This window comes from Pinus tabuliformis, chromosome J, assembly GCF_031772625.1.
Source record: "Pinus tabuliformis cultivar Carrire ecotype Pingquan chromosome J, CPIR1, whole genome shotgun sequence".
Taxonomy (NCBI): Eukaryota; Viridiplantae; Streptophyta; class Pinopsida; order Pinales; family Pinaceae; genus Pinus; species Pinus tabuliformis.
Window position 1 is genome coordinate 416,254,323 of NC_142295.1, and position 16,506 is coordinate 416,270,828.

Genomic DNA, 16,506 nt, shown 5'->3' on the forward strand with positions numbered 1-16,506 from the left:
AGTACCTTGGAGGAGAAAGACCTCCAGATGCGCATCGAGATGGGTAATGATGAACGGTATAATGTTTCAGGAGTGGGCACAGTTGTTTTTCAGAGGGAGCATGGAGCTCCAATTACCTTGACAAATGTGAAGTATGTGCCTGGATTGAAGAAGAACTTGGTATCGATCGCGATGTTGGAGGACAAAGACTACGATGTTGTCTTCAGTAAGGGAAAGGTTTTCCTTAGACACATCACCATGAGATAGGTGAAGCAAATCGATTCACGGGTACAGAACCTGTATGCTCTTGAGGTTCAAGATGCATGCAAAGACTTGAGGAGCAAGGCAACTGTTAGAGACTTGGTGGTTGAGAGGGAGAGTACATTACCTCTCAACATGCAACGCTAGAAGAAGTCTCAGACAATTGTGGAGGAGCCACAATTGGTGAAGCAACTTCAGGAGGTTGTGGAGTAGCCACAACTGGAGATGCTGAGAGGAGACCGAGTGGAAGCATCCACTCATGCAGAGACCTCCAATAGGGGGCAATTTCGAGCCAAGTCAGTAGAGGGATCACATGCAGCCATACCTCCAGTTGTGAGGTGGGGCGATGTGAAGTGATAGTCCCAAGAAGGTTGAAATAAGGGCAGTTTCCTTGAAGTACCCAACATCTTTGATTAGACCTTGCTACGGGAGCTCCGACGAGGAGTAGCAGGACTGGCTGAGTGGGTAGAGACAGATGCAGATGGAGCGGCAGAGGGAGCTTCAGCATCAGAGGGTGTTTCTAGCCCAACAGGGAGGTCAGTTGGGAGATCAGTTACTTACTTCTCAGTAACTGAGTTGCAGTGTAGCATTGGGCAACATGATGCAACATGATGAGAGGAGGTGCAATGCGGATGCAGTGCTAGGAGATAGGACCAGCAACAGCACGGATGTAGCAGGAGGAATCAGTGGGATTGATGCAGTCAGATATCAAAGTGACAGAGGCTAGAGAATTCAGATACTGAAGAGCGCAGAGGTGTAGGGTTTTTAGTCGATAGAGGCAATATCACTCAAAGACTTTGATGATAGATGCATCATACTGATTCAGGTTGGATATTTTTTGTTTCTGGAGTTGCTGGAGCAACAACACTTGAGAGAAGTGTTGCATGCAGAACATTCCAAAGGTTCAGGATCGGGTTAGAGCTGAATGCCTTTCTTGTTGAGAGGGAGTGTTGAAAATAGCAACAATAAATGCTAAAAATAGAAACGCTAAAAATAGCATTTCTATAAATAGCATTTCAGGATATACTCCTACTTTGTTGGAAATCGCAAAAGCTAGAAATGCTATAATAGCATTGCTATAAATAGGATTTCGAGATATATTCCAATTTTGATTTGTCCTTGAATCAAAAATTGAGAATTAAAATTCAGATTTAGTCTCACTAGCTGTTTGAAAAATAATTAATTAATTCATCTTGAGTTAACTAGTTGGAGAAATTCAAACATGAAGTCTTTGTGAAGACATGCAACAGTTATCCCTTTGATTGAGGAAGTTATCCGTTAATTAAGGAGATAAGGATGAGTTGTATTTGAGTTGTAATTAATTAGCTCAGTTCACTGAGTTAAGTCCAGTTAAATTAGTTCCAAACAATTGGAGGAATTAATTGTGAGTTCATTCAGTTAATGCATGCAACTAGTGTTCTCCAGATAACTGAATATTCTCTCATAATAACCAATGCATGTCATTTTAGAGAAAGACCCAGTTGAGATTAAACACAGGGAAATTGTACTATCAGTTGGAGGAATTTTCCTATAAAGGAAACTCATCCATGCAGAAGGAATTAACTCCTTCAGGATTGCACAATTATTTCAGAGTTCAATGTTGTGTGTGAGGTGAGAATTACACAGGTTGCAGCTGGAGGACCCAGGAGAAACTGTGCAAGGAAATACGAGGCTTGGAGGATTGAAGGAAGGCATATGTGTTGTCTATTCTGTCTATGAGCAATAGTGAGGGATTGTACTAAGAGCTGGATAGGTTGTGAGCTAAAGCTTTGTGTAATCCTGAGATATTTCCACTTGTATGATAATACAGATAGCGGGGTTTTTAGCTGAGGCTTTCCCCAGAGTATTCTTCTGTGTTTCATGTGTGATTGAATCTTCTTCTCTGTTATATGTGTTCTATTTGATCTTGATCAAAATTGATTAAGCTTCCGCAAGTTTGATTGTAGAAGTAGATTAAGTATTTTGCTTTAGTACATTGCACAATCAGTTTAATCTACAGTTTCTCTACAAGATGTGTAGAGAGCAGAATTTCTACACCTCTTTGGTCGGCACAACTACTCATCACTGTGTTGCATATCTTTTCCAAACTGAAACTTGCTTCTCCTTTTGTTTGGAGGGGATGGTTGGTGGAATGAAGAGAACACATTGGTTGGACAAACTCTGACTCAAAATACAGTGGATGACCCTGTGGAACAACCTCTTCACCATTCTCTAATTTCTTTGGAACTTCTACGTGGTACCTTCTTTCTACTTCTCTGTATAATATAACCATACCACCTATTGTTGTTGGAATAGTGGCATAATATAGATCCATCTGAATAGATCCACCCAAATTGGTTGCAAAAATTCTGGACAAAAGCATTCCCCACATATCTGGCGCATCAATCACTGCTATAACCATGGTGATGATTCTATATGGGTAATCAGCCAAGGATACCTATAGATCTCCTCCAAATTTGAGGCCATTCCGACGGTGGAGTTGTGAGAAAATCCAAGCCCTAGCTTCGAGATCAAACTTTGCCCTATCATCCCCAAGGCTAGTACCTCATAAGATCAATTCAACACCTTTAAGTGAAAATTATTTATTTTATCCATTCCCCCACCTTGTCTAGGATAAGAACATTATTAGTTGCCATAATATTTCCTCCTACCCTAGACTTGGTCCACTTGGTCCTGTGTGGTCCCATTCCTTTGAAACGACAATTCTTCAACAACCATCCGAGATACCAATTTCAATAAGGATTTTAGGGATTGGGAAATTCTTTCATGAATCATATCCCCTAAACTTGACCCTCAAATCCTCTCATTCCTCTCCTAGAAGTCATTGTACCTTGCTTAGAAAGCAAGCAAGCTCTATCCTTCAACCTCTTTTGGAAAGGAATCATTTGGGTCACTCCATATCCACTTATTGATTTATCATTCATTGGTGACTCCATAATATACCGGGTTGTTGAAAAATTAGAAAGGCAGTAAAGATTTTATCGATCTTGATAATTACTTGTGATGTTTCTTATTATTATGATTCTTTATATCTTCTTTCTTTAGTTCATCAAGCAATTACCAAAAGCAACAACACATAAAACAATGAACACAAGACGTAGGCACATGCTAGGGAAAAACCCCACTCAAGGGGAAAACCCAGTCAAAGTAATTCTTCCTTTCAATAGTATTCTTTGACACTCTTCACCCAAGACCAAGACAAGACCTTCCCTCCACACCAAGTCAGCCTCCAAAAGATTGACCTCTTCCCAGCAACTTTGACTATGCCGCAACTTGTAGTAAGCTAACAACTTCTAGTAGCAATCCAACTAAAGACTTCAATCTCCCAATCTAGAGCATGAAACAAAGAGAGACCACCAAAATTTTGATTTTTCTTGACTCCTTAGACTCCCTTAAACTCACATTCACTTCGGCTTCTTAGCAACAGACTTTCCCAACTTCCTACTTCACACTTTTGCCCAGCAAACAGGTTTTCGCACTTCTGCCTAGTAGAGAGAGAATGAGAAGTGATGCTACAAATGAATTTGATGTGCTTCATTTTATGGTATTCTTATGGGGTCGAATGGGTCCTTAAGCCGACTTGATCTTCTCTTAGGCCGACATGGTGTGGAGGTTACATAATTCATATTTGACTCAATACTTAACCTTTTTACATGATTCAAAAGCCCAAGAAGGGTCTCTTTAAATGTAAAATAATTCTATAGACTCAGAATAAATTATAGAAGTCCTCAATGGGGACTTTGACCTAAAATATGGTGACCCAAGCATGAAACCCATGCTTTAATAAGTCACAATAATAATAAAATAATTCTTTTCTTTATTCTTTTGAAAAGTACATTACATGATGACTCAAGTACATTACTGAAGACCGAACATAGTTACTTTTTCCAACGCTCCCTCTTAACTAGGGAGGTATTCATAATGTATATATACAATGGAAGTTCTCAAACTATATGAACCGTGAAGAACTTTAGGCACCGTAATGCCATGGACTAGATTCTTGACCAGGGAAATCTATCTAGGTGGGACCAAGGTGGACTCAAGATTTCAGCCCCTTTAGGTACCATCAGGCTTACTTTCTAACCACCAACCCAAAAATCCAAGTGTGTATCCAAAACAGAGCTCAATAATCAACACCACCTTTCCAACTTCAGGGACTCATACATCAACACAAAGTGTCAGCCAGATGTCTCCCCAGGCAATGCTTCACTCACAAAGCCTCAACACCCCTTGACCCAGCTGATCAAGAATGACCAATCTCTCGCAATCAAACTGATTGGTAACCAACATTCTATCAAATCCTTCAAGAGATTCACCTGTACAAACACAACCCCAATCAATAATATACTTTCACATGTACATAATCAAATACAAAACTCCAGGGTCTTACAGACAACAAATGTTGCTTCTCAACTTTCCATAGTGGGACTATCAATCGAATCTTTGACAGACGATTCCTCAATCATATTTCCTACTTTACATGCAGCAACATATCCTCCGAAATTCATTCTTCAATTGATACCAAGCTATGCCCTCCCTCTCAACCAAGAAGCACCTCTTTATCCAGACTCCCTCTTAATCTTAGGGAGATCTCTTCTATTCATGCTTCCTCCAGGAGACCAGCTTCTTCTTTTTGACATCGGAGAATATTTCGTGGCTTCCAACCATTTCATCAGAGTTATAATCATCCCCATCATGCTCATCACATCTTCACCAAGTTGAAGATTGTGTACCAACACAACTTGCTTGTCACATCAAGCATCTTCACCAAGTTGAAGATTGTGTACTTGCACAACTTTAATAGAAAGTACAACCAAAACTATAGAAGCATGATGTTAGCCATATCAAAATCATGGAAGCATTTCAAATTTATTCATAACAGATACCCAAACTCAATTACAAACAAGATACCTATACTCTTCAACATCTTGCTAGGGACTTTGTTATACACCCTAGACAATTTCATAACAACATTCATTCCATCTAAGGTTTTAATATGTATTCCAAAGGTATGACATACCTTACTACAACATATAGAAAACCCTAGAAACCATTTACACACATATAGATCTTCAAAGTATCAAACAACCTTTCAAAACATATATGTTAGACTTCTCACTAGGGATTCATACAAATCCTAGATTTCATACAAAAGAATCAATCAAAGTCAATCACAACTTAGTCATTAACCTGACCAGCTTCCACTAGGGTTAGTTCCAAACCCCTAGATTTTCAATCAACCATAAATCAGTCACTATCATGACCAACTACCACTAGGGTTAGTTCACAAACCCTATATTTCTGAGCAATCATCAAACTCAACCAAAAATTCAAATTTCAACAATCTCTTCACAAATCTCAAATTATCATATAGGTAACATTCATCAGAGATTTCTACTTCAACTTAGGTTTAACTCCAAAACCCTAGAATTCACAAATTCACCAATCTTTATACAAATCTCAAATCATTATATTCCAGAGATTTTACTTTGACTAAGATTAATTCCAAAACCCTAGAATTCCACAATCTCAACAATCATTAAATGCATAGATCTTAGATTGTTACATTTCACACTAGACAATGCCACTACTAGGATATAACTGTAAAACCCTAGATTTTCATATTCAACAATCACTTAATAGATTTCAGATTGTTATATCACACATATTAACTTCACTAGGGTTTAGCTACAACACCCTATATTTCCATATATCATCATCCTAGAATCTCAGACAAGGACTTCCATTAAATTCTAGAACAAGGACTTCCATTAGGTCCTAAGACTTATGACCATCAATAACTAAGTCAACACATATCTAGGAATTCATAAGAATATCATATGTCCAACATCATTAATACATCTTGACTTAGACCAATCTGGGAACTCAACCAAAGGACATATCTACATATGCCTAGATTTCATCATCATGCAAATATATATCATGTGTTAGTCAAACCCAACTTCACAACAATATCAAATAAGAGTTAGACACACAATCATTTTGATTACACTTAGGATTTGATCAAACAAACACACACATACCACGAAAAACATTTTTAAGACAATGTAAGGGCCTTGCTCACACATTCCACCAAACCCCAATGAGTTAGGGTTCCAATGTAGAAATATAGAAAACCCAACATTACCAAAACTTCAAAGGTTCGGGATTTTAGACCTCGTCATTCAATCCTAACAAGTTTAGGATTTCTCGATCACCAAAATCCCAAACATGACATCATCAATAAAAACTTCAAATAACATTTCACAACATCCCTAAGCAGCTTAGGATTTCAAACATTCACATTAGCATACCCTTCGGTTAGGGTTTTCCAGAACCTGTCTAGGGTTCTACACAGTGAATCAAGAATATGAGTGGGGTTGGTAGATTTATAAAGAGATGAATCACCCAAACAAGAATCACTAAGAATCAATATAGATCATCAAATGAATAATCCTTTCAATCAATGTATTCAAAGCATACCTTTGAATCTTAACTAACCTTGTCTTGAGAGATCCTCCTTCTTCCGAATGATTTTCTGATCAAGACAACAGAGGGAGAAAGGTGATATGTATTTAATATAATAAAAACTAAATGAGTACATTAACCCAAAACTAAAAATACAAGAGAGTTATCTTTAAGAGTTGTTGGGAGCTCCCTCCAAAGCTTGAGGGAAACCTACAAACTTAAAGCAATACAAAAATGTATTTTCCGAAAATATGTTAAAAACCTATAAATTCTAAAACATATAAAACAAGTTATGTAAAGCAAATGACTTAATAGTGTAAGTCCCTAATGTCGAATTCTTCAGGCTTGACTTTCTTTGAGTCTCCTTCTTCAGCAAAGTTGGCTTGATCTCTTCCTCTCTTCTTATACCTTGGATTCTCAGGGAAATCACTCTTGTAGTGACCTTTCTTATGACATTCATAGTATTCTATCTTAGACATGTCAACTTTCTTCCTTCATCCCTTCGATCTCTTTCCTTTATCATGAGAAACATAAGCATTTGATACTTCTTCAGGATTGGAAACCATTGAGATCCTTAATTCTTCTTGACTACATGTGGTCCATAATTCTTCAAAGGTGGGGGCTACCTTGCAACTATTGAGACCTGAAGAAAATGCACCCCAAGAGGATGGAAATCTTAATATAGTAGTGATCACCAATTCTTTGTCTGAAACAATCTCATCGATGGCCAAGAGATCATCCCTAAGTCTAGCTATCTTCACAAAGAAGTTTGCCACAATATCTTCTTTTGTCCTCTTTGTATTCCTCATCTCATTCTTTAAACTTGCTACTTGACCAATGTTCTTAATAGTGAAAAACTTTGACAAGGCTTCATACATCTCCTGAGCATGATCGATGTTAGCTATGAATGGGACAAGATTGTCTTTTATCCCTTCCATCATCAGAGTCATAGCCACCAATTCTAAATCCTTGAACTTTGCTTTGTCGGCATCACTGGATTCTTCTGTAGGCTTCTTTACATTTCCTTTTACCAAATCTAGTACCTTACTCTTTTCGAAGATTAGGTCAATCCTCTTCTTCCAGGATCTCAAGTTAGATTCTCCTTCAAGCTTGTTCTCACCCTTGATAAAGTTAGAAATCTTCCTTGAATATGAGAGAATCCTTCCCTGAGATAGTGCCTATGAATGGATCTTCCTTTTTCTTCCTTCTTCACCGAAGCTCTGATACCATGTTGGAAAATCAGAAAGGCAGTAAATATTTTCTCGATCTTGTTAATTACTTGTGATGTTTTTTATTATTACGATTCTTTATATCTTCTTTCTTTAGTTCATCAAGCAATTACCAAAGGCAGCAGCACATAAAACAATGAACACAAGATGTAGGCACATGCCAAGGCAAAACCCCCCTTGAGGGGAAAACCCAGTCAAAGTAATTCTTCCTTTCAATATTATTCATTGAAACTCTTCACCCTAGACCAATACAAGACCTTCCCTCCACACCAAGTCAGCCTCCAGAAGATTGACCTCTTGCCAGCAACTTTGACTATGGAGCAACTTGCAATAGCTAACAGCTTCCGACAGCAGTCCAACTTGGAATACTTTGATATCCCAATCCAGAGCATGAAACAAAGAGAGACCACCACCAAACTTTCGATTTTCCTTGACTCCTTAGACTCCCCCAAACTCGCATACACTTCAGCTTCCCGGTAACAGACTTTCCCAGCTTCCTACTTCGCACTTCTGCCCAACAAACAGATTTTCTCACTTTTTCCCAGTAGAGAGAGAATGAGAAGTGATGCTACAAATGAATTCGATGTGCTTCCTTTTATAGGATTTTTGTGGGGTCGAATGGGTCCTTAGGCCGAATTGATCTTCTGTTAGGCTGACATGGTGTGGAGGTTACATAATTCATATTTGACTCAATACTTAACATGATTCAAAAGCCCAAGAAGGGTCTATTTAAATGTACAATAATTCTATAGACTCAGAATAAATCCTAGAAGTCCTCAATGGGGACTTTGACCTAAAAAATGGTGACCCAAGCATGAAACCCATGCTTTAATAAGTCACAATAATAATAATAAAAGTTCTTTTCTTTATTATTTTGACAAGTACATTACATGATGACTCAAGTACATTATTGAAGACCGAACATAGTTACTTTTTCCAACACGGGTCTCCTCCCATCGATGAAAGTCCATAAACAGAAGGGAGCCTTACCTGAGGTGATAGTGGGCTAAGTCTCCATTTGTTGCCCTTGGTCTAGCATTTGCCCTTTAGGGATCCCCTTTAGGTCCCTTGCTAGTTTGAGTGGTAATAATATCCATAACAAGAAATAACAGTGATAACAAAAGAAAATACCAGCATGCAACACAAAATTTTAACCCATGCATAAACGACAATGTAAAACACCAAAAACTGCGCCAAGCTAAGCCATTTTATTAATAGAACAAGATGGAGTACAAATATATGGAGATAGATGAACATGGGCTTGCTACAGCAAGCAAGGTAAAAACCTAAGTGAAGATGGAGGTACCCATGTGCTGAAAATGGCTTTGTTGCAAGGATTGTGCCCAGCCATAAATAACCGTTGCAACTATTGGGAATGAGTTGTTGATTTAGCCCTCCAAACTGCTCAGAAAATCCATTGAAATTAGCCAGAGCCTCTACACCTCAAACCCACAAAAACCCAACAAGTAATTGGCTTACTTCCATCTTGTTCAGAAAGCCCCAAAAATGCACACTCCTTTCTCTACCTAGTGTATGCACAACTAAAGGAAGAATTTTGCTTTCAAGCCCCAAATCCCCTCTAAAAATCTCTCTAAAGCCCCTCTGCAAATTCCTTGGCAATACCTTCAAATCCTAGCAAGTATCTCTCCTCAAATCCCACAGCGCTACACCATGCGTAGGCCCAGCCAATGACCCTTTGCGCACTACAAAAAAGCAACAGAAAACCCTCTCCAAACTCCCTTTGCTTCAAACCTGCAAATCACCCAAAAAATCTGGCAAGTATCAAGGCAATCACTCCTCCAAAATCCCAGAAACCAATATGCCTTGTAGCTATTTCTCCCAAGAATGCATGCACCTTCTTCTGCGCCCAATCTACTCCAAATGATGGCCAAATGCACTTGTAAATCTCCTCAGAACAGCCCCGAGATGTAGCAATCGACTCCCCTAGGGTGGCACTCGAAGTCCACCGAAAATGGAGGTGAGATTCTCGCCTGGAAATCTCTTGTGCTGAACAGCACGATGTTGACTTGGCTCAGCTGAACAACACGATGTTGACTTAGCTCAGCAGCTCAAGCAAACAAGGGTTCAATTCAAAGTTTGGCAAAAGTCCCAAAATGAGGTCTTCCACCTCTATTTATCCTTGTTGCCACTCCTCTCTCCATGTGGGCTCCACAAATCGAACTCCCTTCTCTCTTCCTTCCCACAAGTACGAGTTCTCCTAAGGGGTGTGAATTCCTTCTTGGAGTGGCCCCTACATTCCAATAACCTTTTAATTTTCCTTCTTTTCTTATTTTTGGAGCCTTCTTTTATCAAAATGTCAAGTGGGGTCCTCCTAACCCACTTTTTCCTAAGTCAAACATGTCAAAATGTGAAAATTGTGCAAAAATGTATTTTTTAGCAAAACTTGCTAAGTGGGGACATCACACTCTCTCCTGTACAAGCTTTAGATGATGAGCTCTACACATTGTATAAGTGAGAGAAATTCGGCCCTGGAGATTTCCTCAATCTCCACCCTTCAAAATGCCAACAAACTCCTGCTACAACCAAGGGAAAAACTCTCTCCAAAGCCCATAATCTCTAAACCACAACTACTGCTCCAAAATATGTACCACAAACTCCTCTTGCGCCCAAGAAATGCGCATAACTGATCTAATCTCCTACAATAAGCTCAAGGGAAGCCCTGAATTGGACTCCCAAACTTCCTCACTAGGGAGAAACTCGAAGTTCTTCGAAATGAGGGTGTAACGTCCGCTCAAAATCCCTGTGGTAAACAACACTTTTCTTGTTCTGCTAAACAGCCCCAAGAGAAGATGAAAGGTGAAATGAAATATTCAAAAGATAATCCACAAAATGAGTCCATCCTCCTTTTATAATTTTTTCTCATGCTTCTAGACTCATTTTTAGTATTATTTTATTGGTGGGGGCCATTTTCCACTAAGTTACTTTTGCTGCCATTTTAATAAAATAATAATTTGCCGCTATTCTCCAACAAAATAATACTAGCCACCTTTCTCCAAAAATATTTGCCCCTTTTTAATTAATATTACTAAAATTGGTCAAAATTCCTTAGTGACTCCCGTGCTTACAAAATTGGAAATATTACAGAATCTCATCATGAACATAAAAAGGGTTGTTGGAGATAATAAAAAGTACTTAGATAGTAAGATTAAGCATGCTTTATGGGAAGACTATATTACTGGATAAGTTACAGTGACAAATAAAATAAGTACAAATATGATAAGCTGATCGAACCATTGGTTGCCAAACTGACTTTTCTCCCATCAAACATAAACATCATACATATATTTTGGCAATCCTCCTTGTACATATTAAATTAGTCTCTTATGGTAGGAGCATCTAATATGCATATGCATCAATCCTAAATCCTGTGAGAAATATGCATATCCATGTGGATGGGCATTCATATTCTATCCAACAATCTAAGAAATAAGCAAACAAATGAATGTATGCATATGTATTTATTTTTTGTTTCTTTGTTAAGGTCTATGAGAGAGAGAAACGGAAATAAGCAAACAAATGAATGTATGCATATGTATTTATTTTTTGTTTCTTTGTTAAGGTCTATGAGAGAGAGAAACAGAAAGAAAGAACTTTACAGGTATGTAAGGGATGCAGTCTTTTGGGAAGGAAGTTTCCCTGATAAACTGTTATCTCCAAGCAACCTGCAATTATTGCAATGTAAGTTATCCCACAGGCGATTTAACTTGTGACCTGCCATATATTAGGTTTGATAGAATTTTCAGAGAAAAACATTGCAGTTCACATAATTGTGAGAATGTTTTTGATTGGAATAAATATTATTTGGTCCAGTAATACACTTACAAAATTGTCAGAGTGCTCAAATTTTGGAGTGAATCTGGAATTCCTCCTGTAAAATTATTAAAGCTCAAGTCCCTATCACAATAATATGTTCACGTAAGTAGGCATGCAAGAATAAGACTTTATAAAAGTAGTCAACCTAAGGACCGTATATTATAAACTAGATTATGATAATTTTCAAAATTCAAACTTCCATCCACCTATGCTCTAGATAAGAAGGCTATCTTTCCTTGCTGTAGAAATACCACACTCAGTTCATGTAATGCTTTCCATATTCACTGAAAGAAAATGAAATACTGAAAGTTCAAAAAGAAAATGTTTAAAAGTGATATATAGAAAACATTAAGCGGTAGGACATTCCTGCAATACACACTATTATATTAGCTTCCATTCCCGAAACATAACCTGTATCTTATTGTACAAGAAAAAGAACCTGTATCTTATTGTACAAGAAAAAGAATGATGCTTAAGCAGATACAGTATCAGCATTCAGCGTCCAATTAGAAGCATGCTCAAGCTTGGTTCAGACAAGAAAATCAAAGTAACAGATGTGAAGAGGAGAAATTTTTTCCGGTTGATTCAAAATAAGCTTATTTTCAGATTATGTTTAGACATTGGAATTATATCTTAGTTTATATTGATTTCATAAAATCTGGAAAAATAGTAAGGAATTGACCATGATCAACTGAATATTAACAGAGTGATCATTGAAAGACAATCTATAATTCTTTCAAGTAAAATATCCCCCTCCCCTTATAACAATTAGGCTAATGTGCCCAGATTTAGCATTACAAGGATCCATTAGCACAATTCAATTTGCTCAATTTTCAGCGCAGCAAATGGAATTTAAAGTCATTCAAGACCTCCACCTAACTCGAACTATTGTGTGCACTGGTGTGCATCCACAAGAGCGAGCACAAACACACATGTTACTAGCAAGAATTGAATCTCAGTAGGCTTTATACTAGCTACCCAATCCACTGACTAGGCAACCCACACTTGACTAAAGGTATAAACAATTGTAAAAACACTTATTAAGTCAATATATTTATATTTTTATGATTTGTGTAATAAATGCTATAAATCCATTTGCATATTTTTTGATTGGTCAGTGGCTGGTTATTAATAGTTTACAAGTCATGTCAGCAAGATCAAAAGTATATGATTGTACCTACTCTCAACAATTAATCCTATAGCTTTGAAAATAGGTGCATTATATGTGATAACTTGCACCACATTTTCTAGCCCTACTTGTTCAATAACAGCAACTAAAATTTCAGCAATTGAGGATGCTAGCGTCACCCATACCGATTTTGCTTCTTTGATCCTTTAATATTTGAGCATCATCTTGCTCTCTCTTAAATGTAGCCCTCACTTATGGATTTTTAGTATGTGCACAAACTTCAATACCCTTTATATCTTCATGCAAAAAGTGAGCCTTCACTCTTGTGTAATAGCCCTTGAAGGTCCTATCAATTTTACATAAATTACACCTCCATTCCCAAGTACCACCAACACACATTTTCTTGACTTTGGTAACATACTTCCAAAGAGGATATCATTCTTTCTTCCTGATTGCTTGAGAAGCTCTAGGGGCACTCGAAACACCACTTTGAGAAGCTATGAATGCTGCAAAAGCAGAAAATAAATCCATTCACCCAAAAACTACTGCCCATGCCCTTCTTCTTGCTATAAATGCACCAAAATTTGCTCCCGATGCTCCAAAACACAATTGGAATGCTTGCTATTGCTGTAGGAAGCTCCTCTTGCTGAAGAATGTGTGAGAAATGAGTGAATGAAGTGTTTTTTTATAGAAAGGAAGAGACTTTTAGGGTTCCTAGAGAATTCTAATTTTATTATTTTCTAGAGAACTCTAATTTAATTTTTTTAAATGAAATTAGCTTAGGAGTGAATTAGTTTTAATGAAAATGATAAATTTAATGTTTTTGGGCCATAAAAGGTCCCCATTCCCTTCTTGGACACTTGAGCAAGCCCACACAAGTCATTGAACACATCAAAATGCCATGGAAATAGCCCCAAAACACCACTGTCTATACCACACGACATTTCAAAATTGTGAAACATCTTATAGTGCAATCGACCAATGTTGCATTAATCGTTATCGGGATTAAATCGGCGGGGGGAAAAAATCGGGAAAAAATCGTTTCGTACAAAAATATTCATTTTTTTTCAATTTTTTTAATATCTAAACCATCTACAACATAAAATAAATACATTGACACATAAATATGATAAAAAAACTAATATATAAGATGTTTAATATCATTTCTAGCGCTAAAATCACGCATAACATTGAATCATGTCCTGAATAGTAAGTCCTGACTCCTGAGTCCCAACTCAGCCTCAAAATATCAACAAAAAATATGATAATGTATCTCATCATGTCATAATTTCATATACAATAAAATGAAAGTCTAATCCTATTGATTTACTCTGCCCCTCTTGCAAGCAAAATCCAAAGCTTTCCCTTTCCCTCTAGATGCAAATGCTGGTGCCCGTGCTGGTGGAGATGGCAATGGAGTTTGATGTGCTCTAGAAGCTGAAGAACTAGAAGTAGGAGCTATAGGAGGTAGATCACATCCTCTACTGGTGGCAGTGGTAGCCCGGGCAGGCGATGTCACCTCCTCCTCCTGTTCCTCCTCCTCCTCCTCCACCTGCTCCTCCTCCTCCTCCTCCTGCTCCTGCTCCTCCTCCCCCTCCACTACATCCTGCACTAACCAATCATCAGTAGAATCCATGAGAGGCCTCTCGGCCTCAACCCTCCATGCAGCAGTGGTGTCAATCCCATCCAATGAGATGGCATCCACATCAGGTGTCCTCTCAAGTTGCCTCACCCACAATCGAAGATTGTAGTAGACGTAGACCATGTCATTAAGTCGCTGGGACTCCAACCTGTACAAAGATCATGAAATAATAATTAGTAATTATAAAAAAATATTGTTTAATGAATTCAAAAATTTATTTGGAAATTTGCAATATTTTAAATGTTTAAGTGTTAACCTGTTGCGCTTCTTGTTGTGTATTTTTTCAAATACACTCCAGTTGCGCTCACATCTTGAGGAGTTGCATGTTTGGCTGAGGATGCAAATGGAAAGCTTTTGCAGAAGGGGTACCCTGCCACCATACATTTTCCACCATGCATCTACAACAAAATTACAAATAAAATTTTAAATAAACATAAGAAAAAAATGGAATTTGAAGAGACAATGAAATTTGAAACAAAGTTACAAACTAAAAAATACCTGGCATTTTAATCGTCCTATTAGTGATAGCCATCTCAAAGCCAAATGTGCCACCTGCCATCCTATATGTCTCAATTTGTTTAGAGATCTCTATATGTTGTTCTGGAGATCGCACCATCTTCTGGACACAGGATAAGAATCCATCCATGATCTCAGCATCAAAATCAAACCCACATGCATAAGAAAATGCAGGGTTCAGGAAAAGCCCAACAACATGAATGGGACGATGGAGTGTGTTGTTCCATCGCTCATCAATCACTCCCCATAGAAGGAGTTGTTTCTGAAACCCATCATCTCCCTTATCATCATAGTAGGCCCGAATGGCTTCTTTGGCCCTGTCCATGGCTTCATACAAATAGCCCATTATGGGCTTCTCACCATCAACCAACCGAAGAACCTTTACCAAAGGTTCAGTAATGGCGCACACCTTCTGCACTCCCGCCCAGAAGTCTTCCTGGTATGAAACTATTCTGCATACGGCCTCTCCTTCTGGTTTGCGGCTCATTGGCAAAGCACGCCACTCCTCTGAAAGAAACATTCTCTTCACATCCCACATAGAAATCAAGAGGGATTGAAGAGATATGAAACTGGTGGCAAACCGTGTAATGGCGGGGTGCACCAACTCTTTGTTGTTGGTGAATCTTCTCATCAAGTTAAGCACAGATGTATGATTATATATAAATTTTGTAATGCTTTTTGATGAGTCAACAATATCTTTGACAAAGGGAATTTTCCCTATGTCCTCTAACATCAAATCAATACAATGGGCAGCACAAGGTGTCCAAAATAAAGTAGGATGCCTGTCCATAAGCATCCTACCAGCAGCAACATAATTTGCACCATTGTGCGTTATGACTTAGACAACATGTTGTTCACCCACCTCCAAAATAAACACATCCAGCAAATCACATAAAGTTCTTGCAACTTTGATTTGTGCAGATGCATCAACAGATTTGATAAACATAGTCCCCTTGGGACAACTAACCAAGAAGTTTATAAGGGTTCTCCCCTTTTGGTCAGTCCAACCATCTGACATAACAATGCAACCTGTTTGTGCCCATGATGCCCTAAAATCCTCCAATCTTTGGGTGCAGTCACGCTTTTCATTTTGAAGAATCCGACCTCTGAAATCATGATAAGAAGGGATTTTGTACCCCGGGCCAACACTGGCAATAGCATCAACAGTAGGTTGGAAAAATGGATTATTCCTTACAATGTTGAAAGGAATATCACTCCAGAGGAGAAATTTTGCCAACAACTTGTCAGCTTGTTCTTTCTCAGTTCTTTTTAGCATTGAACCGATAGATGGCTGTGAACCAGGTGTGGTTCGAGGAACAAAAAATGATGATGCAGCTACCAACTTGGCTGATGCTGCAGTAGAACCAGTGCCACTTGGCCCACTTCCTTCAGCTGACCTTTTTAGTTGCCTTTTGAGTTCTTCTTTGGCCTCTCTATTCTGCTCTAAA

The 16,506-nt window shown here is 38.2% G+C and overlaps 1 protein-coding gene across 4 annotated transcripts in view; it reads right to left on the reverse strand.

Moving 5' to 3' along the window:
- The window catches only part of LOC149227601 (putative LRR receptor-like serine/threonine-protein kinase At1g56130), a 322,774-nt gene that overhangs the window by 61,864 nt on the left and 244,404 nt on the right, over positions 1-16,506 (reverse strand). For 3 of the 4 annotated variants that reach the window (XM_089377830.1, XM_089377832.1, XM_089377828.1), the window contains 2 exons: positions 11,781-11,852; positions 11,555-11,620 (listed from right to left, as the gene is read on the reverse strand). The exons of the other annotated variant lie outside the window; for it this stretch is intronic. In XM_089377830.1, coding sequence (XP_089233956.1) covers positions 11,555-11,620; positions 11,781-11,852 — 138 coding nt within the window. The remainder of the gene's footprint in view (positions 1-11,554; positions 11,621-11,780; positions 11,853-16,506) is intronic. 4 annotated transcript variants of the gene reach the window in all.